General features: G+C 34.7%; 2 protein-coding genes across 3 annotated transcripts; both read right to left on the minus strand.

The window, feature by feature from the left end:
- Nucleotides 1-1,586: 1,586 nt before the first annotated feature.
- On the minus strand, nt 1,587-18,342 carry LOC134855098 (dedicator of cytokinesis protein 7-like). Of its 2 annotated transcripts, none has more exons than XM_063871484.1 (11): nt 18,080-18,342; nt 17,521-17,673; nt 15,499-15,616; nt 14,604-14,681; nt 14,055-14,172; nt 13,122-13,302; nt 6,894-11,110; nt 5,804-6,600; nt 5,132-5,267; nt 4,449-4,580; nt 1,587-2,021 (listed from the first exon to the last, which is right to left on the minus strand). In XM_063871484.1, exons 1-11 carry the CDS (start codon nt 18,337-18,339, stop codon nt 1,702-1,704), a joined length of 6,510 nt encoding a protein of 2,169 aa, XP_063727554.1. In that variant the 5' UTR covers nt 18,340-18,342; the 3' UTR covers nt 1,587-1,701. The 2 variants fall into 2 exon arrangements, with proteins under 2 accessions (XP_063727554.1, XP_063727553.1); XM_063871483.1 differs by having other exon boundaries at nt 17,515-17,673.
- Nucleotides 18,343-22,424: 4,082 nt separating this feature from the next.
- LOC134855394 (protein PF3D7_1417600-like) lies at nt 22,425-27,263 on the minus strand. Its single transcript, XM_063871900.1, has 2 exons — nt 26,632-27,263; nt 22,425-23,551 (listed from the first exon to the last, which is right to left on the minus strand). Exons 1-2 carry the CDS (start codon nt 27,160-27,162, stop codon nt 22,481-22,483), a joined length of 1,602 nt encoding a protein of 533 aa, XP_063727970.1. The 5' UTR covers nt 27,163-27,263; the 3' UTR covers nt 22,425-22,480.
- Between the last annotated feature and the right edge of the window lie 30 nt (nt 27,264-27,293).

The raw sequence follows: 27,293 nt of genomic DNA on the forward strand, positions 1-27,293 counted from the left end.
TAAAAATAATGTTAGCTAACTACGTCTACAAAAACTTCATAACAATTTGTCTCGACTGATGTTCCAAAAACTTAAGACACAGTCGATAAGCACTATCAACAGTGTTAAGCAAGTATTCAGAAGCAAAACCATAAAATTTTATTTTAGCTGTTTGAACGACCAATATAAACAGCGATCAAAATTAAACGACTTGAACAAAAAAAACAAGGATAGCCGGTGTGTGCAAGTACCACAGAACACGTAGTCTTAAAAAATAAAAATAAAAGTTTTTCTAGAACTTAGGCATAATCGAGAGTCATGATAAATTAGGCAAATAGAAAAACAGTTTTTGTAACAAAATGAATAGAAAAACGAAAAGGAAATTGTACAAAAAAATATTTTGCAGAAAACTTGATTTCGGCATAAATAGGCTGTTTGAAGCCTGCTCGCTTGTCCTATTTGCTCGAACAATGGTCGGAACAATAAGCAGAAACAATACGAAAAACAAAACTGAAAAGAGCAACTTCATCACAACTAAACTTGGTCAATTTACAAATTGGAGAACGACTTTCAAGACAGAGGCGAAACTAAGCTTCGCGCCGCTTGCGATTCAAAACAATAAGGCCGCTAAAAAGAAAAAACATTGAAAAACACTCGAAACGATCAAAATAAAAAAGGCTAGCTTTGAAAAGAAAAAATGCAAAGGTGAAAGCATGTGCAATTAGCATCAATCGAATGAAAATTTGCCAAAAGGTAAGAAAACCGAAAGTACCCTAGCAGAAACCCATTAAGCCGAAAAACAATCAAAAAGACTTCAGCTTCATTCAGCTGTTATAAAATTTACCATTTGACTATTCTGTGAACAAAGTTAATTACTGAAAAAAGTCTAGTACCCGGTCGCAATACCCATGCTTATCGCAAGTGTAACTATATAACAATTGTATAATTCAGATAAAATTCAATGCTTTAAAATTAAGTCGACAAAATAAAATCAGTTGTTGAGGTTCCATCATAAAGCAAGTCCCAACTTCTTTCAGATTTCCAAAAATTGCTTACCAAAAAAAGTCTAGTTTAAAAAATAACCCAATGTACGATAAGTAAACCAGTAGTTACATTTTTAATCTTTCGCAGTTTGATTTTCTAAATATTATTCTCCACGGTCAGGTAACGTTTTACCTAGAGAAAATTGCGTGTCTCAGTTTTCATTTGCCTTTCGCTTTAATTAAAAGAAATAACTCGCGGGTTAGTTATCTCAAATTGGCAATTTTCAAATCCCCATATCTGTGAGAAAAAAATTTAAAAAATCTGGGGCGCGTGTGAAATATGTTTTAAACTTTCAGCTTACGATATCAATAGCTCTAAAATGATATAAAAACGCTCAAAAATGGCTGGCCAAAAAATCCGAGTCTTCTCAAAAAAAACAACCCTGATCTAATATTCCAACATGTTCTTCGGAAGTTGGATTAGTTAAGTATGTTTAAAAAATACATGATCAAGGAAAATCATTTGTCTGATTTTACTGTTCTTGACAATATGAGAAAATGTATGGTTTTTCAAAATCACGCAAAAAAAACGTCAAGGAAAATAAATTTTATTAATTTTGGGAGATTTATAACTAGTATCTATTTTCTACAATAATATCCAAACCGTTTCGTCTAAAAGATCAGTTTTATAAACTACATATGACTATCTTAACTCGTCATAAACTTGTCATGACTTAGATTAGTCATAACTGCCTTGCTGAATGTATCCGCTAAACAGAGCTTGACCTCCCGTTATAGAGGTCAACGGACGCGGATCACTTCCATCTGGGGTCAAATCAAGGTCATCAAACTGCCCGCTAATCCACCCAGGCCCTCTGTTATGTAATAACGGATTCACAGTTGCTTTTAACTTCTCGAAATCTTTTTGCAGCTGTGCTTCATAGTCGACTTGGTCGGGTTTGATTACTTTTCGATTCTCGGTCAGACCTTTTTTGCAGAGCCTGATGAACTTTTTGAAGAGTAAACGGAGATCGTCGTGTTCCAAAGTCCACTCGCCATCTGAACATAAACAGGTTTTAATCTATCTCAATGAATTCTTCGATCCTAACAAGGATAACCACCGAATGATATTCAAATTTCTCACCATGCAGGAAATAGAAATTTAATGCGGTAACTAGAGAGCTGATTCTGCACAGATATTAGAAGGTTCCGACCACAATTAATTGAAACAAACTTAACACAGAGGCAAAGCGGAGCTTTGCATCACTTGCGATACCACAAAAAAAGGCATTGCTAGGAGACAGAAAGAGAGCCACTAAGTCCAAAAAACTGCAAAATTGTCAAAGAAACGACAGCTAAAACACTTCAGTATGTTGTCTGGAAGGCCGTTCGATTTGCTAAAACACCTCCAGAAACACATTCAACGGCGTTTAATGAAAATTCAAAATCAATTTTTGAGCGAAAATAAAATTGTTGCCATGAAGAACTATAAATTCTATTCTCAGATTTTTAACGTTTTGTGCAACACGGACGAAAGCATGCAAATTATGGTTCCCTCAAACGACATAGAATTAAATGAGTAAGCCGATCAAATATAAGCCGAAAACATTAAAGCCTAAAACTTTTCAAAGCGAAAAAATCAAAATAATGAAAACATACGAAGTCAAGGCTAGTAGAATTACAGGTGCAAACGAAAACATAAAAAGCAACTACAACGAAAACTGCATGCAGCAAAAAAAATTAAGATGTGGCAAGTACACCTACAAAACATGAGGAGGCAAATCAGAAGCCGACAAGTTTTTTGAAATGGAGAATTTCCTTATTGAAAAAAAAAACAGGTCATGGTCAGATTCGAAACCAGGACCTTTGCCATCCCGGGCATATTCGTTGCCTCCAGACTAAGTGGCCGGTAACAATTAGAAATTCGAATTCATAATGAAGCAAGATACCAGAAGCTTCTGTTAAGCAAAGTGGTAACCCGAAAAAAGCCTTTAAAACAATCTAAAACTGGCAAAAATATAGAAAAACTTTCTTGTTCGTTTCTAAAAAAAGCATGACTGATTGACTAATGCAAAAAAGAGAATGATATAAAAAAAAATTGTAGACGTAAGCTGTAACATATCTCTAATCACACTTCATTTAATTAAGTCTAAAATTAAATTTTTCAGTCCAGTATTTCACGGCTTTGAGACAACGCTTTTCATTCTTAAATACCCGAAGGCTTCAGATGATGCCACAGTTGAATCCTACGTGATAACTTTTGGCAGTCAAAATTGGGAAAAATTATACCCAGCAAATAGTTCTTTTTAACATCATTTTATTCATAAAACAGGGCAATTCTTTCCATAGAAAATCTTAACATTTAAATGGTTTCCGACGTGCATTCAAAAAGAAACCAGAACATTTTTCAACATCGATGAGAAGACTTTTCTGACTAATTACACAGATTCGAAACATAAGTTCGCATCACTTGTGATACAATACAAACAAAGCACGACAAATTGATGGGCAGAAAATGAAATAAAACCGCTATCGCAAGGGGAAAAAAGGGAAAAAAAGATCTACCATAATTTTCATGTTTCTCGTATATTTCATGAAAAAAAGTTATTTTTGAGAAAAACATGCCAAAAAATACATTTGAATGTTAAATAAGCATCGCAACAAAGTTTTACGAAGCCGTCACAAAGCCGACAATACTTGAGCAGACATACGTTGAACCGAAAAAAAATTGATCACAAAAAAACAAAGATGATACAATATAAGCTGATATCTTTAAAACAGATTAAGCACAAGAAGAAAATAAATAAAATTTCAATAAATCCGATTTGGTAAACTTGCAACCAACATAAAAAGCAACTTTCGAGTGTAACGGGTATTTAGAATGCAGACATGCTCAAAATATTATGCAAGCTTATTGACAAAAAAAACAGATTCGAAGATCAACAAAAATTGGATATCCTGTGAACAATTTACAGGAAAAAGGTAAGTACCCGGTTGCAACACCCTTGTTTATCGCAAGGATAATGAATATTAAGGAATTAGGATATGGTAATTGTAGATAAAATTATGCCTCACTTGCAACAGAAAAAAAAGATTGAGAACAACAGTTCGTGCATTAATTAACACCGAAGGTAATTTTTTAACACCAAAAACTAGGATCGAACAACTATATTTTGAAAAAGAATCGACCTGGATATTTTTTGTCTGAAATGATCGAAACACAGAATTAGAATACATTGAGTCCACTCCGCATTCAAAAATTATATACACTTAAACTTTGAAATACAAATTTTAAAACAGTAGCTGCAAACAATCAGCTGAGAAAATTATATATTAGCATAACTTTAAACCAAATTCAAAATAAAGATGACCGATTTGCCATTTCAGAGCATTAATGCGTGATTTAAAAGACCAAATTACAAACGGTCCGGCTTTAATATTTTTGGTTATTTTCATCTTATTTATCGAATTGAGAAATAGTCTTACCTCCATCTGCATCAATGTCATCCACATTAAGGAATGTGAGTGCTATCTCAGTGGGTCCTTGATTGACAGTAGTCCCAATGCACCCCTGCAGTATCAGTTGAAGTCTCTTCCCGTCTACAGGCCGGGGACCACCTGTTGTAAAAGCAACTTGGCAGATGAAACTTATTTCGACGCTTTTATTACATTTGCGTTTACGGCATGTGGGTGGGATGTTTTTCGAGTTGTTCGAATGTTTGCATGTACATTTTTTCAATAACTGCATACAAATGTTTGAATGTAATCTTTTCTACTCAATTTGCATGTACCCATGTGACATTTCTTAACAGTTTACATTTTTCCATTGTTTCGAGTTGTTTTTTTTTTATTAAAAAAAACCTCAAAATTAATGTCAATGAACTGCATCCGCTTTTCCTTATGATAATTTGAATGGACTAAATTTTAAAAAAGCATTGTGTCAGGGGCGGATTTGGGGGGGGGGGGCGGACGCCTAAAGTTTTTCTAAAGGCGAATTTTTGGCCAAACTTTTCCAAAAACTTCCGAAAACGACTCTTTTGGCTTGTTTTTTCAAAATTTGATTCGACTTGAAAAAAGATCGACAAGATTTCCGAAATTTTTATGAAAATCCGCCCCTCTCCTCCCGAGAAAACCCTAGATCCGCCCCTGCATTGTGTCAAGCAATGTACCTGGATTGATGACCTTTCCGCTGGAGGTCAAGGGGTCAAACATGACTCGTTCTTCGGGTGGGATGTGCAGCACTGCCTCGAACTGCTGCAGTTTCTTAGTCAGATCTTCCTTCGCAACTTGGATAGGGGTCAAAATCTACACACGAAAAAAATTAATGAAGTTGAGGAAAAAATTATTCAAAACCGATTCAATTTATATAAATAAAGCTTGCAAACTTCCAACATTCCAAAAAATGTTGGATAATTGTTTTGATACTAGGAGAACTCTGAACACATTAAAAAACCTGGAAAAATTGAATTTGTAAACCTATTCAGATACGGAAAACTTGGTAAAAAGTATGTTCTACAGTCTATTATATAACACATGGTGTTTGACCCCTATGAATTTGGATTTTTGCAACGAGCTTCGTGACAAGCGATTCCAGACATATAACTCGAGTAAAATTTTTAGAAGATTAGGGACAACAGTTGCGTTTTTGTAAAGGGCTTAATTTTTTCCGTTTTTTGAAATCAAACGTTTATTTTCAGCCCTATGAAAAAGTTTTCAGTTGTATTTAACTAGTCAAATGTTTCACTTTTTTGGAAGCCAACGTTTATTTTCAGCCCTAGTAAAAAAAATTGTCGGTTGAATAAATTTTCCAATACGAAATTCGCATAAAAACCGAGACTAACCTCTTCACTTCTGCCAATCACTTCAAGTCTTGTCTTCAAATACGGAAATACCTGTTCCGTTTTCAACACAACTCTCTTTTTATACTGCTCTTTCAAACCACCATGCGGTCGGCCGCTTTTCGTAAACGGAATATTATATACAAACTCATTAATATTTTTATTCCTCTCGAAATTATTCGACATTTCAATATCTCGATAATAGTCAAAATAAGGCTCAACGTAAGTAACTTGAATATACGCTTTATTGTCATCAAAGTTATTTCGCTCAACTAGATTCGAACTTTTCAAGATTTCGACCACATTTGGCTGACCAAAACGTTCTTGATAAAACGCTTCTAATCTGTTGGAAATGACTGAAAGTTGCGCATACGGGGCTTCTTTATAGACAAACTCTTTGCCGTCAAGGTCTTCAAAAAGCTTTCCGTAAAATCCGACTCTGAAATAAGTACTGAAAGACCTTTTTCCAGTTTCTTCGAGATTTAGAATTTTGTCACAATTTTCTTTGATTTTCATGTTGTAGTCGCTTAGAATTCGATAATCCCTTGGATTTTTTCCGTGCATTTCAATTAACCGTTCGAAACACTTGATCGAAAACTCGAATAACTGAGCTTTGTGGAAATATTTTGCAGCTTCTTCAAGATGCGTGACAACTTTTTCTTTCGACAAACAATTATTGAATGAGGACCAACTTTGAGGAGTGTAGTCGAAAATGCACTCTTCTAGAACATTCTGGGAGATGTCTTCGAAGTCAGTGGCTCCGATTGGTAAGGTTTCATCTTGTTCGATTGAGTACAGACCTTCAAACGCGATGGATTACAGAAGCTATTTTGTTTTACAATATATATGTTATACAATATATATGCATATGCCACTATAAAAAAAACTTATTTAACCCAAGAGCAAATTGAACTCTCAAAAAATTTCTTATTATAATATCAAAACTCGAAAACAGTATATGTTTTATCCACAAGGGAAAACACTTTGTAAAATTTTGATTTAAAATTTTTTTGGTAAACTATCATTACAATCATGTTCATACGACCCATGATCACAGGCACCCATTACTGTAATCCATCGTCAATCACACTACCTTCACAAACGAAAGCAGCCGAATGAAGAGCACACATGGCTGCTTCAGCGAAGTTCTGATGTTCCTTGTGTTTCAGTCTCATATTATCGAGCCACGTAAGTCGCAGTTGAATCGAGCTCTGATATCCTTTCGCAACTTGGTACATCAAATCCATATGCATTTCCAAATCTTTATCAAACTCGTGCATTTTGATCGTATTGAGTAAAATCCCTTTCAAATTTGAAACCAAATCCTCAATTTGAGACGGAAAACTAGTTTGTAAAAGCTCCGAATCTTTAACCGAGTAAGTACTCAAACTCTGAATACTTTTCTGTAAATTCGCCGCTTTATCTTGGTCCAAAATGTTAACTAATGACGATAAGGCAACTATAAGTTGGATTTTGAGCCTCGAAAGTGAATTTCCGCTTGTCAGGTCGAAACAAAGTCTCATTATGAAATATAAAACAATAGTAGCTTGAGCTCGAACATTAATATCCTTCATGCAACTAATTCTGAGTAACCTTAGACATAATTCAGCGCATAATTCCGAGTCGTCTAGGAGTACAAATTGAGCGTGTTCCTTGATTGCGATTCGAACTAAATTTAGAGTTGCAAGGTAAACTTCAGGCGTTTGATTTCTCGACAAAACATCAGTCAAAAGCACAACACACTCCTTTGTCATGAAGTTAGAAACATTCCCTAAACTTACGATTTCCAACATGAAGTCGGTTAAATCGAGGCAAACTAAAATAGTTTCACAACACACGTTCGACTCGAAAATAAGTCGTTCGTTATCATCGGCAGATCCATCAAACGTCGAGGAGCTGCCACCATTCTTATCCCAGCGATTCCTAACTAATGAGCTGGTCGCACTTTGAGCTCGTGAACTCGCTCCAGAAGCGTAAGGCCTGCGTCGATTCATCATCTCATTTCTAGCTCCGATATTCCCAAAAAAGAAACCTTCAATGCTCAACTTCGCTTCTTCGCTTTTGATCGACTCTTTGTTCAAAACTTCACGGCCTCGATATTCGAAAGTTTGAACGCAAATGTGAACAACTTGGAAAAGTTTGACCAAATTTTGCTCCGAAAGTTCCGACCACCAGTTGAACAGAAGTTCAGGGTCCAGGTTTTTGAAAACCCACAAGAAAAGGGAAAGAATGTTCCGAGTTAGTTCCGGGGTTAGAACACTCGATGGTGCGTTAGACGAGCCAGAATTCATTTCGATACCGGCTATCTTGTTTTTCTTGCTTTCTAGCTCTGATGAAGCTTCCGCGCTTCTGAAGGCCGAGTCTAAAAATGGTTTTGGACCTTCGCAGAGAAGATCTTTATTTAGAATCACGATTTTGATCAACGGTAGAAACAAAGCAACAACTTTTGCTTTTATAAACGGCTGGTTATATCTTGTATCTTTGTCTATGAACTGGGCGATTTGGCTCAAAATTGAGACTATCAATTTTTGCCCCGTTTGCAAACCCGAAGGTAATAAGAGTTTAAACTCTTGCAGCAGAAGTCCCATTAGGAAATGATTTTGTTTGAAGTCTACCGATAAAGTATCGGCAATAACAGAATCGGCCGATAACGTGCTAGTCGACATTTGCGATACTGACGATAATGCCGATGCTCTAAATGATGGAATGTCAAACATATTAGCTGATTCGGAGTAAAATGGGAGATTTAGGATTACAAAATGCTCGTGGGTTGATACAACTCGTAGGAATTCAAGTTTGAGCGAAATTAACGTAGCAGGATCTCCCATGCCTCTTACTTGTGAATCGATGAAAGAATTCATTCTCATTATGTATGATTTGATATAGCTGAACACCCAAAATCGATTGCAAACTGAAAACAGATCTGACACGAAAAACGCTAAATAAAAGTTCAAATAATTCGCGTTTTTAACGTCTTTACTATCCTTGCAAAGCTGGTAAATGTATTCGGTTACATTTGATATGACTGATCCAATGTCACCGTTTAAGCAATCATCAAACGAATGCAATCTTGGTAACCCTAACTCTACGTTTTGCACGTTTTCGTTCGCCAAACTCTTGATCACAATTTCGAAGAAAAACCAAATTCTTTGCATCAACTTTGCTCGCTCGTTTTTCGCTGACATTATTTGAATCAAAAGTTCCGTATGCAAAGTTTTCCTGCTAAGGCCTGACATCATTTCTGGGGTTTGAAATTGTCCCGAATCAAAAACTTTTTCGCCTTTTGAGTCATACTGAAAATCGTTCACGTCTACATTTTTCTTCACATATGACAACAGAAGTTGAACTCGGTTGAACCCATCGATATACGTATTAATATTCGCCTTGTGTAAATTATCGACAATTTCCACTAACGCTTCAAAAGCATTATGGGCGAAATTCGAAGGCTCGCCGCATAATGTCTGTTTCCGAACAACCAACGATAGCAATTTATCAAGAGTAACGTGCAAAAAATGAATCAATGAACCCATTGAAACTTCTTTTTTCAGACATTCGATCGCATTGTTAAGTCCTGAACACATTTTGATTGCTTCATGTTTGCTTATAGACGAAACGGCCGCTTTGCCGAAAACAGCCGAGTAATGCTTCAGGAAGTTATCCAAAGGTGCGTCCATTGTATGGACAGAAGAATGGGCTTTTAAGCTAACTGAGAATAAATCTTTATGCCCATCTAGCCATTTGATAGTCGGCAATTGAACTCTTGGATGGACTCTATAGTAATCAGAGGGTAATCTTTCGCTCGAAACTGGTAGGCTAATATCCCCAACCACTAATCGTTTATTGTCGTCAAGTAACGGCAACCAGGTAGCTCCGACGAACGTTTCATTTTCGCCAATCTCTCGTTTATTCGAGTTACACGTTATGTGGTAGAATTCAAACAGCAGATGGTGCAATTGGCCTAACGTCGCAGGTAGTTGAATTTTGATTTCCTCGTAAAACTTCGGAACTTTCGAGTGATAATTCACATGGCAAAGCGCAACATCTTTCAAGGGCGAATCGGTAGAACGTCCGGAAATTCGGGTCAAAATTAGCGGTCCGTGCTGAGTACCTTGGGCTAATTTGACCTTCATCAAAATATTCCGGGCTGTTCCTGTTTTTGATGATAAATTCAGATGTTTAGGGTATACGAATATTAAATTTATATACTCCGAATAAGGTTTCGCCACGGGTGAAACAGGGAAACCTAAGATCATTTTGCAACTCGGAGCTTCGGCAGGTTGGCAATTTATAATTTGTAAGTCGGGTGTTAAATATTTGACAACGGGTAGATAAACTGGTCTAATATCAAGCGATAATTCGATGTCAATTGATTTGAATTTCTTTCCTCTGTCTTTTTTGAACTCCGACAAGCAAGTCGCGATGTCTTCATCTGAAAGTTTATCCAAATCTTGAATGAAAAACGATTTGAATCGCAAATCTAGAGGGTGGAAATTTGTCAGAAAGGTTGAAAAGTTCTCATCATTTTTCATAAATAGCGAGGCTCTTTGCATTATTTTACTTTTTGATGAGCCATTATTTGAACCGGATCCGTCGGTAATTCCTGGAATCTTATTGGACAACGAAGCTCCTGTTTTACGACTCAAACTAGAAGAAGACTGACTTCTATATGAGTCGGTTCCGGACATTTCCGAACTTGATTCATCATTCGGTAATGGCGGACTCGATAACGATTGATGGTATAACTCGCTAGTTTGGCTTTCGCTACTTTTTATCGCTGCTATTAAATTTGTCGCAGTCCAAGCAAACGGCATCCGATAAGCTCCTAGAGTTTCGCACCAAAACGAAGATTGTGTTTTCAGTTTTTCAAGGGCTTTCAGATTCTTTTCTACGTGCATGTATGGTTCGCAAGCTGATTGAATATCACCTGCTTGAAGAATCTTCTCAATTCTCACTACAATGTAGAGCTCGTCTGAAGGTTGAGACAAAGAAAAAATCGCTTCCTGGATTCTTGTTGTCACGTCTAAATCGTTAGTTCTGATATGATTCTTCAACTTCTGGAACATCCAGGGTTCCAGTCGGTCGAAATGAAAGGTCTCTGATAACTTATGTCTGTGTTTCAAGTCGTACAAAAACACAGAGAAGAATAAAGGTTCGAAGTTAAGTTTTGTATCGTGTTTTATGCACTTGACTGAGATGTGGGACACTGGTTGGTCTAAATCTGGTCGGAGGCTTCTGTCTATGGCTGGCGGGGCGACGTCAAGCATGAACAAACTCATCAGTTCCGGGAATCTTTTGAGCTGCCGAATTTCCCTGAAAACATAATTAAAAATTGTTTGAAATCAAAAAAAAAAACAAGAGGCCAAAAAGCAGAAAGGCGCTCTAAAACCGCCAAACAAAAACATAGCCAACATGCAGTTGGAATGGAGTCAATGAACGCAGGTAAACAGAAAAAAAAACTGACTTATTTTTTGAAAAAATCTCGAACTTCGATTTTCAGAGAGAAAAAAAAAGATGGCCATTGAATAAAGCTCTTTGAATTTCTAAAACAATTTATGATTGACACTTTTTTGATACAATAAAACCAAATCGAGCAAACTGGTTCAATAAGAAAATTTCTTTATTTTGCAAAGAAATCTAATAAATAAATTCAATTTTCGAAATTAGAAGTCGATCACGTTTTTCGTGACCATGACACCTTTGCTGTTAGAGAGTAGAGTTTGCTATCCTTTTAACAAAGGAATTGAACTGAACTTATAAAAAAATTAAAAGTCAAACCGCGAACGAGTAAATTTAAGCCTGAACGGTAATCTGAGCCTGAACGCTAAATTTGAGCCTGAACGGTAAGACTTTTCCTAAAAAACTTAAAACAAATCATCACGACCTATATAAGAGTCTGAACTACGTTCATCGACTCTTAAACGAAAGACGCAATAAAACAAAAAGCTCTGAAACTACAGAATTCTAACTAGAACTACCCGACCAAGAGCCACTTGCCTTACGACTTATACTTGGCTTCTTGGCGGATATAGCTGAACCATGACGCTTGATTATTTCACAAAGATGGCACCAAAATATGTGTCTTTGGTGCAATCAAAATGGGACGGATCTTATAAAACTACGCTAGCAATTTCGCTCGTAAAATGACACTACACTCATCACTGCTGGTGACAGTGCTGACATATATTATCCGGACAAAACGAATAAAATTTGAAACTCAAAACGCAGTTATATCAAATAGGGGTGAACTAAGAGAAAAATCGACTCGGCGAAAACTTGTATGGAAGTTAGGCTAAATTAAACTGGTGCAATTTTCAAATGTGAAATTTTGGTCAAAAATTTTACACATAGAGACGGATCATTTTTGAATTTGAAGTCAATGAGTAATTACGCAAAAACTACGGATTCAATTGCTATTAAAATAATCAAAGTGAACAGCTCATATAGTCGAACAAATTGAAGAAAGGTGTATTCTCTAAGAATTTGCATGAACGAATTCATTTTCGTTTGATAGACAGAAATTCCATTTTTAGTATTTCATATATCAATTCTTATTTAAAAACAAATTTTGATTATCTTAAACTTTGTCGGTCTTCATAAAAGGTTCACTTTAAACTATTTTTAGCAGTTGACTCCGTAGTTTTTGCGTAAAATTTGATTTACTGAATGCAGCCAATATAACTCTTTTGAAGAAAACTTTCGTGCGAATTTTGCGAAATAAATTGCTCCATAATAATTTTGATAAAATTCTAAGCAAATTTTGTACTGATCACCTTTTGTCGAATTTCAACCCAATTTGAGAAAAACGCAATGAATTTTCCAGCTTTCTTCTTTTTTTGCGGATAATTTAAATCAGCACTGTGCTTGCGGGTGATTAATTAAAAACTCAGGTGAAAGTGATTACTAAATTAAGGTAGTAATCCTATTGCTAAGCTAAACTATGAGGCATGACCAAATTATGGGCGCCTGAGAAGTGGTTTTTGATGAATTGAAAACTTTTAATTTGATTACCTTCTGCTCAAAAAAAGAACTTCTTCTTCAGACCAAAGTTTCATTTTTTTCGCTTTTAAGTAATATTTTAATTCAAGTTATTTCAGAAAAGGCTAGTTTTGCCATCAAAACTGTTTCGAAATTATTCTCATTTCCTCTACAAAAAGAACACGTTCAGATCAAAACTGAAATCTGTTCTTTTTGAAGTCAAATTTTTTCTCATTTCTCTTTTTTTCTTCTAAATTTTGATGTTTTGCCATTAAATATGAAGTTTTGCCATAAGAACAGATCTAAAAATTCTCTCATTTTCTCAGCAGTTCGAATAAAAACATACCTGCAACTATTCACGGTTTCTGTTACATCCTCCTTGATCAACTTCATCAACTGCTCAATCTGATTAATTTCTCCCCCCGCCTCCGACATCTGAGACTGGAGGAAGAGACTACTAGTGGGTCTAGTCAGGGTATCCTCGCCTGCCTTCTCCTCGTAGGGAAGCATCGAGAGCATTCTCAGAACTAAATCGAACAGTTTGTCATTATTATATTTTCGAGTAGACTCTCTCGATAGGTGCATGCGTATTGTACCTTTAATCTATCCACTTCATTCTGGTATTTTGTACAATTAATCTGAATTTCACTTTAAAAAATGTTTAAATTTTACTGTTGTATCTGTTCTGTTATGATACGATTATGGATAAATAAATTCTTTCTTTCTTTTTAAATTGAATGGTGAGTTTAGAGATTGACATAAGAACTCAACAATTTCCATTCCTATTGCTGAAGGAAGAAAATCATAACCAGGCTGAATAATCGAGGAATTAATAACACAAAAGACAACATTACCAAAAAATAAAATGTTGCTCAACTATGGCGAAAATAATCCATTTTCGCTCTGTTGAAAACTTTTTCAGCTTTTCATTTTCGGCACCGTTGAACGCCCCCTAATAATCGTATATACTCAAAATTAGTTGACATAATTCGTTAAAAGGGCGGACATTCGTTGCTAGCTATCATAGGGGGGACAATTAGGTCCAAAAAAGTGTTAGAAAAACTACATGAAATAAAAGCTTGAAAATAAAAGATAAATCTGGTCTATTCTCCTCAAAAAAAAACTTCAAAAAAGCATCCACGAAAGCTTCTTCATCACTTGTAAATGTAACTTTAACTCAATTTCTTGAGCAAAAAAAAAGCTAGAATGTATTTTCTGATCTGACTGGTAGAATTAATTAGAAACATGACCTAATGAACCCAACTCACAAAAAACAGACCTTTGTGGAGGTGTATATTTGGGTTGAAAAACTGGGGACTGTAGGCTGCGTATGCTCTGTGTATTATGGCGAGTCTCTTCTTGTACTGATGCAGACAGTCAGCTACCTGTTGATTGACCTAAACAATGATGGATGATAGATAGACATTTCAAAAAATAATCTAAAAAATTTTCCCTTCAGATGGCCAAAATTTTTTTTTGATTCTCTAATGAAAACCATAAAAATCTCAACACGTAAAAAAAACCTAAAAATGTTCCTTTGAGATGGTCAAAAACTTGGATTTAAATTAAGATAATTTTGAATTATGAAGAATTTAATTATGATTAATTGGGATTTAAATTATGATAATTTCGCCATATGAAAAAGTTGTGTTATTTGTTAACTTCAAACCCCTCTTTGTCTCAATTTATCAGAAAACTATCAGAAACTTCAGTATACAATGTAAATTCTTAATTCTAAGGATATTTTCAAATGGGGCTCGATTTTATCATCATAGTTCCTCGTAAAAATCATCATCCTCACATGTCATAAATTCTCAGCATTTTTTACCTCTTGGAATTCGGATGGTGTCGAGTCCTCTATCAAACTGCTCGTTCGCTGGTTCTGCTGCACTTTTTGATATTCGACCTGGAATTCAAACCGATCATCGAAATTGTGAAAATCAGAAAGTGTGACACTTCTTGTTTTGATGTTCAAATTTTATGGGTGACATTAAAATTTGTCATGCAAAAAGTTTATTCAACCGTATTAACATCAATCCACAAATTATGTGGGGACTGATTTTGGAGGAAAAAATCAAATAAAACTCATCGTCCAGAAAATGCGACCAAAAAAATTAGCCGAAATAAACTGAAACTTAATCAATCAAATTAATTTAAACGAAAATGAATATCAAAATGATAATGATCACTTTTTTAGCTGCTCCTCTTGGAATGTTCTCTCAATCGACTTTCTTTTATTTACATCCAATCGACATATACTATCCAATTTTTCAACGGAATGGTGTTGAGGCAATGATTTGAGTTGTTTTGTCAAATACGGGTGCTTTTATCATATCAGAACAAGGATATCCGGTTGCTGTGCAACAGAATGTTCCGACCATATTCTTAAAAATATACACACGTTTTTTTCCTCAAATTATTGACGTTTTTTGTGAGTTGCGTGATAAAAGGATCTGAAGAAAGTCTATTAGTTAGGCGAAACCGACGGTCACATAAAAGTAGGCAAATTGGGCAATAGATCTGGTCAAAAAATGGCAAGAAAAACAAAAAAAAAACAAAATTTTAAACCAGTTTTTCTCGACACTGACAATTTTTTAAAGTCGATCTTTCACGACTTAAAGTGCTTTTTTATGATGTCACTCCAGCCATTCCGTTAATTAATACGCAAATTTTTGAATTTGGAGAAAAAAATTAATTAATTCTATTCAATAGCTTCAACTAACCTGAAGGTCATTGTCTGGATAATCTGCTATCTCAGTCGGACATTGAACCACTAGCACCTCAAAGTCAGAGGGGTCAATGACCCCTTCAGTCAAAGGGTACTGAGGGTGCATTTGGGCTCTAATGCAGATACACAGTGATGATCATTAATGTCTTTTCATAAATAGATAAGAAATATTAAACGAAAAACATTTTCATCAAATATTAAATATATAGATTAACACATTACAGTCATTCTGTTAAAAAAAACTATTGGTTTTAATAATCAGGAAATCACCTAAGGTACATTTCTTATTTGGATACCAGTATAAGCACGAAACGCGAAAGATTTCACGCTTTGAACTGATACTATTTGTTTCGTGTCTTCGCCTACAAAGCTATTGGCTCAAGCATCTTTCAAACAATATGGAGTGCCAATAAAATTGTCAGTTTCAGCATGAAATTAAAAAGAGAAGCGAAGCGGAGATTTGCACCACTTGTGATACATAAAAAAGCAGCATGTCAAAAATTAGACAGCAGTCGCCAAATTGGAAGAAAAAAAACGAAAAATATTTAAACAAAGGTTTACAAAGGATTTGTTGAGTTCTTTCATAGGTGTGTTTCGAATCAAGTTAGGTTCGAGGAAACACATGCGAAACAATACGATTCCCAGCAATAAGTTGGCAAAATAATCATGAATCAATATCACATGGCCCAGATCGCTGTTTCACAGTTTTATCGCTATTCAAACGACGCATTACGATGCGACTAAGCAGATATTAAATTATTCGATACATTTTAGCCGAATAAATATTTTATCAAACAAAAAAATCAAAGGAAATATAAGAAAAATCAACGCAACAAATCAGTGGTCTATTTACCCAAATGCCTTTAGCTTTCGAGAAGTTTTATCCTTCTTAGTCCATCAATTTTAGACTCTTTTTAGTCCATCAAGAATTACGCTAAGACTACCGAGTCAATTTTTGGCGAAGCTATATCAAAGTTTGAAGAAACTTTCGTAGACCAAAAAAGTTTGAAGAAAGTGAACAAACTGTATAAATTTCACACAGAGGCGAATCAGAGCTTCGTTCCACTTGCTATACAAAAACTGAACAAAAAATTCTCAAAAACAATAAAACTAAAAAACAGAATCTTTAAACTGAATTACCTATCAGACGCAAATCGAAACAGTGTACTGCTTGCGATATAACACAAGCATAGAATGACAAGCTAATCGAATGAAATAGAGATGAAAACAAAAACCCATTCTTACATTTTGTCGTGTATTCCTTTCAAAATCAGACATGGTAAAATGACAAATTACAAAACTTTCAATTTAAAATATTCTAAAATCAAAATAAAATCCATGCTTCCTTAAAAGAGCCGATAAGAAATAAAACCAGTTAAATAAATGCCATTTTAGAAAAAAAACGTACGGACGAAAACTAGGACGAAAACCGCGAAGCCGAAAGAAAATCAACACTTTTTCAAGTAATTTATTATGATTTTTTAATTTTTTTTATTTTTTATTTTTTAAATCTATCTACTACCTAAATGATCATGTCTTGAAATTTACCATTACTACAATACAGACCATTCCATGAACAAAGTTATTTACGGAAAAAAATTGCAGGGGTACTAAAAATTGTATAGAAATCATATTGTATAGAAAATCCAACTGCAAAAATTGTATACAAATTGTATAAACTATATAAAACACCTTTTTTTATTTAAAAACTATTTTTCTAACGTTTTGCGCATTTTTTTTGATATTTAACTTTTCTTAACCCTAGTTAGGCAATGTAAAACGCTCACTTTGATATAATTTTGTCAGTAATTGCCTCAAAAGCTGGAGTCTGATTGGCTGAATGCTGTTCTTAGAATTAAGTTAACAATCTGCCCCCACCCCCCTATCTGCTTTTAGCTTGAGAAAGTTAGCTTGGTCCAAAAAATCTATACTAAGCTAAAAACCGAGTCCACATTAAACTTTGACATGAGCAAAGATGAAACGCTAAGTTTTTTTTTTAAATGATCATCACTGTGACATCGGTTGTTCGACTGGCTTGGGAAAGAACATCTGTTGCCCCCCTCCCAGTCCCACCCCTGATCCAGATGGTGTGAGGGGTGACAGTAATTGAGGTCTGTTTAGATGTCCACTGTTGTAGGAGCCACTTCCTGCATTACTCCCTCCTGCTCCCCTAAAAAACACATCCTCGATAAAAGTTATAATATTATAAAATTTATTTACTTGGTGCCATCATCCAGGAATTCATATTTTATTTTTGTATTTATATTTAGAAACCGATACCAAAAACTAATACGATTTTATCCGATTATAGATAACTTTTTTCCATTTCGATGCAAAAGATCAGCATACTAAATCCTTAAACACGCATAGCAAATGCTCTATCTTAAATTGGATATTATTTTGCAATTAAGTTAAATTGATATCAATGACTAATAATTGTTCCGAACACTTCACGAAGTTTTCAATAATTCACAAATTTAAAAAGATGAGCGTGGTCGGAACATACTACGCTCATTGCACAGCGCCTAACTACTTGGTGTTTGCCATGTAAAGTTAATTTAGTTAAGAATGCATACCTTGAAGACGAACTTCTGAAACTTCCCTTCTGTGACGCATATGGATCAGCTATAGCTTGAAACACATTATCCATATCACTATATGTACTCGATGAATTCACAGAAGCCACGGATGTTGACCTCATTTGACCTTGAGGCATATCGACTGATGACCTTTGACTTAGAGGTCGGTGTGGGTTGCTGTTGTTAGATGAAGAACTGCTGGGTTGTTGGTATTCCATCATTTTGCGGGCAAACGCCCGCGACTTGCCTGCCGACATATTACATCTGCAAAAAGAAACATACATTTTGAATGAAACTTGTCAACTTTTCTGATTTTGACCGAAACATGACTTAATACTGGCAGACAATTTCATTGACTCAAACTAAACCGCCGCTCGTGAAAAGGGTTGCTGCTCCCGTCTAAAAAAAATGATTTTCCAATCTACATACTCGATATGGAGACAAGCCACAACAGAAATTGAACTAAAAAACAAAATCAAGCAGCATTCTTTATTCTATAAAAACCTCCAATGATTCAAAAAGGTTATAGAAAAAATTTAGCCCAGGCCCAAAAATTCATTCGAAACAACGAAAAAATTCGTTTATTATTGCAATTTTTAATAACGCTGATCAACCATATCACTCAAAAAGCGCATGGAGATCACGAAATTTCCCCCCAGTCGCTTCGTTAATCACTCCGCCAAGCTCTACTCGAAAAAAACGGCAGCAGTAAAAGCGCTTTCACTCAGCTGATAAATCTTGGAAAACGAAATCTTGGAAAACACTCAATAGAAAAACAGAAAAAACTGAACAAGTTTGGCTGGAAAAAATACCCGTGATATAAAAATCATAGCTAATGTAATCGAAAATTATAGCTTTTCAAAAAACCCAGAATTGAATCATTTGGCTCTTAAATTTCGTGTGCGTCTCAAAAAATGAAATTTCCAGATAAAATTTCAGATTTAAGGCAATAAGTTAATCGAAGAGAAAACCTGAAAACTCATTTCCTGAAGTGCAGTCCAGCAATGAACATCGGGCAAACGCCGGTCAAAAATTTCTAATTCAGCAAACAAATATGCTCGATTTAAGCAAAATTATTAGTTTTTTGGGCGTGCTTTGGTGTGAGAACTGGTCTAAAGCCTAGAACGTGGGTGATTTAAAAATAATTTATAACATTTGTCTTCGAAAAATGAACACAAAAGTATGAAAGTCTAATTTTCAAAAAGAACAATTATTTTGATTAACAAAATTTATCGCCGAGGACTCACTAAAAGAGGAGTCCAACACCTGTGTTCCGGAGTCAGACTACTCAGTTGAACCTGTTTTCTAGAGTTTTTCACTACTCAGTTGAAAACTTTTATAGTCTTTATAGTAATATAAAAACTTTGTAAGGCCTACTCGCTCACTTTACTCACTCGAACATGAACAAAACGGAAAAATTTTAAACCAGTTTTTCTCGACAGTGGGACAACTTTTTTGATGTAGTTCTAGTTACAACTGAAGGCGCTTTAGTATGATATATCACTCGACTTATTACTAAAGCTCGCTTTAGTATGATATATCACTCGACTCGATTGTGCGTGAAAAACAAAAAACACAAAAATGAAAAGACACCCGAATACCAAGTTCCTCCTCATTATCAGTAAGTAGTCGCAACAATAATAGAATAGCACAAAATAGTACAATCACACTCATGAAAAAAAAAGTTTTTCAAATTGTTCTGCTTTTTTTGCGAGTGGTGTGATTAGGGGAAAGGCGAAAGCTTACAACTTGCCTTAGCAAATGAATTTGAGAAGAACTTAAAAAAAACTGAGGTCACAACCCAAAATAATCAAAAACAAAATTCAAAAAAACAAAAAAATAATCAAATTTGACGTAAAAAAGTTTCAAGACTTTTCTAAAACAATTAAAGAACAAAAATCAGCACGACCTAAAAAAAGTGTCATTAAAAAAATTATTGACTAAAAAAACGTGTTTTCCTGGAGTAAAAGTAAGTTATGTCTTTACTTCATGTTTATACCTTCATGACTTTACTCACTCGAAATTAGAGTAAAAAGCAAAATTTTCAAACCAATTTGTCGGCACTGAACTTTTTTGATGTCGTTCAAATGACATGATATATCAATCAATAGGACAGATGACTATTTGTGGTTTCGTTTTGGATGGAAAAAAAACTTATAAAAAAACACAATCGAAGACAAAGTTCCTCTGCACCTTCACTAAAAACAGAATAATAAATGTTTTCATGTTCCGCGCCTCTTTATAAAATTACACAGAGGCAAAGCGAGGATTTGCACCACTTGCAAAACAAAAAAACAAACATTGCAAGCTGTCACGCAGGAAAAAAGAAGAGAGCTACTCCAAAAAATTCCGAAAAGATGAAAAAATTTCAACTTAAAAAATTTGAATTGTTGTCTGCAATGGTGTCCTTCTGCAGAAAATACGACCAGAAATACAATCGACGGCGTCAACTTTCGACGAAGAAAAACTATTGATGGCGAAATACAATCGAAATTTAACATTTTACTGTGCGATCCAGAGGAGACCATAAAACTTATCTTTCCCTTGAAATGACCAAAAATCAAGTCTCTAAGCCGATAAAACAAAAACCGAAATCATTTGGGTCGAATAAATATTTAAAACGAAAAAAAACAAAGGAAAATATTCGAAGTCAAGATAAGTTAAATTACAAACCGTAGAAGTAAATCAAAACACTAAAAGCAGGTTAACTAAAATCGTGTACAGCAATAAATAATAATTCTAAAAAACTGAGCCGGCAAAACACAAGAAAAGACAAGTACTAGGCCGACAATTCTTTTCGAAAAGAAAATATTTCCCGTTTGAAAAAAATCCTAGTCAGATTCCAAATCAGGACCTTTGTCGACCTAGGGGCGTATTTGTTACCTCCAGACTAAGAGCGCCGAAGACGATAAGAAATTTGAATCAAGATAACAGGGGATTCTGTTAAGCAAGTTGTTAATCCGAAAGAAAAAAACTAATATTCCGTCGCAAGCGTAAAAATATTCGGTCAAAATTAGTTTATTTACAACTTAGTTCAATTTTAACACATATGAAAACTCAATTCGCATTACAGTGAATACCGCCGTTTCGTTTCTACAAAATCAATATGCGACTAAAAATTTGGCAGTTTAGATAAATGCTCTAACAGCATTACGGACAAAAATATAGAAAATATTGACACTGGGTAGAAAATGCGCTGAGCAAGAAAGGGCAAAAAATGTCAAAAAAGAACTCAAAATGCAATAAAAAACAAAGATGGACAAAAAATAAGCTTTAAAAGAACTACGCTCCAATGGGATTCAAAATAGACAGCTCTAGAATTCAAGTCAATTGCCTTCAATACTGCACCAAAATGCCCTGCTGCAGAATTCTGGGTGACCGCTCGACTAGCATGAAGCTTGACTAGCATAAAAGTTTGAAAACACAATGTTTCGACTAGCATAATTTAAAAGCATTATTTTTCAGAAATACAAAACAATAATAATGCGCTCAAATTGTAAGATGCATTTCTGGAAAAATGAAAATCGAGCATTTGAGAAATTAAGAAAGCAAATTAAATTCCTATTGTCGTGATCATTAGTTACAACACGACCAGTAATGGCTTGAACCGAAGACTGATCGCCGCGCAAATTGTGAAATGTGTGAAAAAATTGATTGGATCTTGTTGACCCCCCCCCCACCCCCCTATTGCAACAGGGGGCCAATTCGTTACAAAGTACAAACTTTACCGGATCTAACAATCTCCCCCCTTTCAAGAAGGGGGAGGAGATTGTTAAGTAGATCCAAAAATTAGCGTATGCTTACCTGCTGTATTTTTTATAGGGTGCCGGAACTTCCCTCCCATATGTATGTATTATTTTTGACAATTATTGCTGTAAAAAAACATGCATTTCAAAAATGTCAAAAACTGATTGGGTTTTCATTTTCGCACGATCTTATTTGCATTACTAACTATTTATATAATACTTATGTAATACCTACATAAAAAATTTCAAATATATTTTCTGAAATTGTTTTAAGCTACTGAAAATGTGGCAACCAAAGTTGAATTTCTGAAAATCGAAATAGGGGGGGGGGGGAGGTGGTCATATATTGTGTGTAATGATTTCAATTTTGTATTTCGTTTATTATGCTAGTCGATATTATTTTCAATTTTGAAATTTTTATGCTAGTCGAGCTTTATGCTAAACGATACACCGCCAGATTTCAGTATACCAACGAGCAATGACTGCCTTTTATGGAATCGGGTAAAATAAGTGCTATTAAATTGCCAAATATGATTTTAGCAGAAGAGATTGACTCAAAAGTTGAGTCAATCAGATTTAAAACATTTTAAAAAAGCTTCAAGAATAATGTTAATTAATTAATGCCAGAAAACAATCAAGGAACATTATAAAATCAAGGTATTTTATCTTTCGGTTCAGTTTTGACTTTCTTTTGAGGCAGATTTTTCGGCCTGTTTTTAAAGCCCGAACTCTTTGCCGTTTTCTTTTTGGAACTTCTACTCAAAGCAACAATTTCTTCATTTTTCTTCGGATTGTAAAAATTAACGTTTCTCAACTCGTCCAAAGACGGCAATGTAAACATCAACTTAGGCTGTTGAATCTTCGCTTTAATTTTAGCTTCTAAGTCTTCCCCTATTTTTGAATCATCAATTTTACCATTTTCACTAGTATTGTTTGATGTGTCAAAACCAAAACTAAAACCAGAAGCTTTTGCTTCGGTCAAAACCGATTTCAACTTTTCGGTTCTTTCGATGTCAGAAATTTCATTCATTTTTTCCTGTCCATTTTCTAATTTTTCTTTATCGTCAATTTTTTTCTCGGAATCTGATTCATAATCTAACTCGTAGCATTTATGTTCTGGGTTAGTCGGATCGTAATAGATAATCGGTTTATACGGTTTCGTTGAATATACTTTAGGTCCGTTATTATAACCTCTCTTTTCTCTGAAATCTTGCGAGTATTTATTCGATTCGTTTTCGTAATTGTCGTCATAACTTCTTTTGTATGAATCATTGTTATAGTTTGAATTTTCATAAGAATTGAAATCATTGTGTTCAGATTTGAACCCTCGATTTCCGTTTTCAGATTTTTCAACCCAACCCCAACGTTTTTCGTGCTTCGATTGATCATTTCTATTTCTATCATAATCGGAAGAACCTTCACTTTTATGCTCGCTGAAACTATTTTTGCTAGTCAAATAATTTGGTATCGTTTCAACATGTTTCACGTTTATTTTCGAGCCAGCTTTAGCTGTTAACTCCTTGCACAAAAAGGCACAGAATCGTTTCAAACCAGCACCTGCAGATACAGGTGAAAGAACGAACGCTTTCAGTTTTTCTCCCGAGTTGTCGAAATAAACTTTTTTGGCTTCGTTTCCAGTTTCTGAGAACAATTGTTTGACTGATTCTTGGGTCGATTTTTCCTCTAACCCCGTCAAAGCCAAGTAAACACAGTTCGAGAGATCCTGAAATATAACAGAGATACTAAACACGAAGGCGAGGCAGAGCTTCGCCCACTTGCGATACAACAAAAACATCGGATGACAAACTAGCAGACAAAAAATTAGACGAAAACCGCTAAGTCTAAAACAAAATTTTTTAAGTTGGGAAAGCTAGATCTACCAACAATTTTTTTTGCCATTGACTTGAATAAACTTCCATACTTAAACAAAAACCCAAAGAAAAATATTGAAAGTTACATTTGCATAGAAGCAGAATGAAAAAAAGCCGATAACTTCCAGCAAACACTCGTTGAGCCAAAATATTGCTTTCACACAGAGGCGAAGCTGATCTGTGTACAACTTTAAGAGATACAACTATAACAGATACAACTAAGCACAAGTAAGCGATACAACAATACGATTAAAACAGTATGATTCTGAAGAAGTAGCAAAGAAGACTTTGAGCGGAGAAAAAATTGAAAACGGATCTGAACTAAAGCATAAAACTTTAAAATATTCGACTTTCATAGTAAAAATGGTAAAATGGACAAATTTTTGTCAAAAAATACATGAAAAAAATCATAAGATCGGAATTTTGAAGTTTTTGTTTCTAAGAAAACGGTAAAAAGCCATCAAAAAATTTTTAATGGAATAAAACAAAACTTTCAGGGTTTGAATAAAAGTTTCACGGCTTATCTTTCTATAATAAGCTTATGCGCGCTCGCATTACTTGATCGAAATTGAGCTAAAACCAATTTTTAACTATTTTTTTTGTGTTGTTGGAATCACGACTTGAAGGGCTTTAATAGGATATCACTTAACTCAGTCCGATGATTTTTGTGTGATACCTGATTTTGATAGGGAAAACAAAAAACTAAAACACATCCGAATATGCGGTTGCTCCCACTTTCAATGGTCAAAACAATGAATACTGAATTAAGTACGAGATAAAAAAACTTAACAATTAGCACGTTTTGTGACCTACTTTTCAAAGAAACTCGCCCTCTTAATATATTTTTGGATAAATTTTAATTTTTTTATACCAATTAAGCATTTTACGAAGTTTTCAATTGTAATGGTTTTCCTGTTATAAGGATTAACTGGTTTTTCAAAGCATGAAAACAATTTTCAACACAGGCGAAGCCGAGCTTCGCACCACATGCGATACACAAAACAGCCGCTAATTCAAAAAAACATCGAAAAAAAAAATTGAAAAATGCTGAAATCGGTCAAAATGAGTAAAATCTGTTTAAGAAAAAACACCAATACAATAGAAGTTGAAATTAGCATCAGAAGAAAACTAACCAAGCTTTAAACAAGCCGAAAATACCTGAACAGAAACTCTTTAAACCAAAAACATTTCAATTAAAAGACTAATTGAAAGATGATAAAGCCGATTCCACCTCAATACACACCAGCACACAAAAGTATTTTCGCTCATCAAATGACGCAGTATGAGGCCAATAAGCCGATATAAAATAGACCCAAACTTATTAAACGGAGATAAAAAAAGAACAAAAAATGAAACTTTAACAAAGACTAAAACTAATTAAAAAGTTGATAAAGCCCCATCCCCTTCAACACACACACCCACACAAAAACACTTTTCGCTCATCAAACGACGCAATATGAGGCCCATAAACCGATATAATTTAGGCCAAATTTGACTTAACCTAGAAAAAAAGATAAAAATTGAAATTTAAAAAGAAAACAAATTTGTGAAATTTTACAAACTAATTAAAAAGTTTTTCAAGTCCCATCACCTTCAATACACATAGTCACGTTGAAACTTTTCCCTCCTTAAACGACTCCATTTCAGGGAACTAAGCCGATATACTATAGGCCGAAACTTATTAAACCGAATAAAAAAAGGAAAAAATTAGTTGGTAAAATTACTACCAATCTACTATACACTAGCTTCGCAACACTTCCAATGCAAAAAAAAATCTGAAATGAAGTTGAAAAATTTACTTGAAAAGTTGAAAAAACTACAGCTAAAAAACTTCGTGGTTGTATAGAAAGACATTCAAAAACAGCCAATAAAAAATTGAAAATCAATTACCAAGCGTCAACAAATTTTATGTCGAAACCTGTTATCATAAACAAAACTGTTATCAGAAAAACTTTCTTACGTTTTAAAAAAAATTACGACACATATAATTTGAAACACATAATGGCATGCGACTATATTTGCCCTGGAAGTTGACTGAGCCGCCACAACATAAACTAAAACTGTTTAAATATTTAAAGAAATGAAGAAAAGCCAAAAACAGACTTGGTAAATTTATAAATTACCGAACTTTCAGTTGTAGTAAAAACTGTTTGAATAGAGACAAAACACATGCTATAGAAATTAAGCCAATAAAAACCCTATCAGTTAAAAAGAATGGTGTTTAAAAAAAAACAGAAAATGAACCGACAAACTAGGACGAAAAACACGAACCAGAAAAATGCCAACTTTTTGAGAAAATAATTAGAACCTGAAACGGGTTTCACCTTATTACTACTTAATCTATAGTAGTTTTATTTGGAGTTTCAAGAAATTAGTGTCGGAGGATAAAGGAGTCCAGGAGCCATGAAATGAGTCTTGTGAACAAAGTTGTTTATGGGAAAAAAACCTAGTAGCCGATTGCAATACCCTTGCTTATCGCATGGGTAATTATATCAAAAGGAAGTCAACGATCGCCTTTTGTTTTGAAAATTCTAACGAGGGCGGAGATACAGGTGGAAAACAGGTGGAAAGAGTTGTTTTTGGGCACTATTTTGAAAATTTTGACCAAAAAATAGTTTTTTTTTCGGCGTGCGCTCCCCTTCAAAATTAGTATATATTGGTTCCGAAGGCGCCTTAAAATTTTTTTAGGGTTGGTCGGCCTAAAGAGGATGTTATAAAAATTACTTAAGGGGGGACCTTTGGTTGGTGAGGGGGGTGAATCCCTGAGGGAGGGGGCGTCCTTGCCCCTCCGAACCCCCTCCCCCTAAATTCACCTCGGGCTGAAACCCATTTTTTAGCTATATGGAAACCTTTCAAGAGAACTCATTCTCTATAACTGAAATGAACTTATCTCAAATGTCTTATATTTCAAAGCAAATTAAAAAAGACCAACTTCTTCTTCCTTTTTAGGAGCAATTAGCTCATCTGCTTTTGTTTCCGTTTCTTCACTTTGATCCAATTTGTCTTTTTTGTTCACCGTTCGCTCTTCAAAATCAGTGTCAAATTCGCGGATATCTTTAGATTTCAACTTCCTTTTGCGGTCATTATTTTCATCCAAATTCGATACAGTTTCTTTGCTTTCTTCGTCTTCAATAACATTTGAACCTGTATTTTTACAGATCTCGGCAACAGAAACAGGAATTAATGCAATTGGTTTTACTGAATTTAGATTCGTTTTTCTGCTGAAATCACTCTTGTGGATAATGGCACAAATCTTTTTAATCGCAGTTTTCGTCTTCACATTCAGATAACATTTAGCGTAATTATATTCCGTTGTACTTACGAACCCGTCGCGACGCTTGTCAATAAAAATATCGGTGACATTTAGATCTAGAGGTTCAATAAGTTCTTTACGTATTTGTTTTTCCCCGATTGTCAGTGGTAGCCCTGCAATGCATACGGGTATAATTTCCTCAACAACCATTTTTGACCTGAAATTCAAAGCGTCATATTTAAGACAATATCATCTTCTTTAATCATTTAAATTAACGCTTTTAAATCAGAAGTCTTTTCTTCACCAAATGACGTTCTGATTTTGTCTGTTGCGTCATGTTC

This window comes from Symsagittifera roscoffensis, chromosome 10 (assembly GCF_963678635.1).
Source record: "Symsagittifera roscoffensis chromosome 10, txSymRosc1.1, whole genome shotgun sequence".
Lineage (NCBI taxonomy): Eukaryota > Metazoa > Xenacoelomorpha > Acoela > Convolutidae > Symsagittifera > Symsagittifera roscoffensis.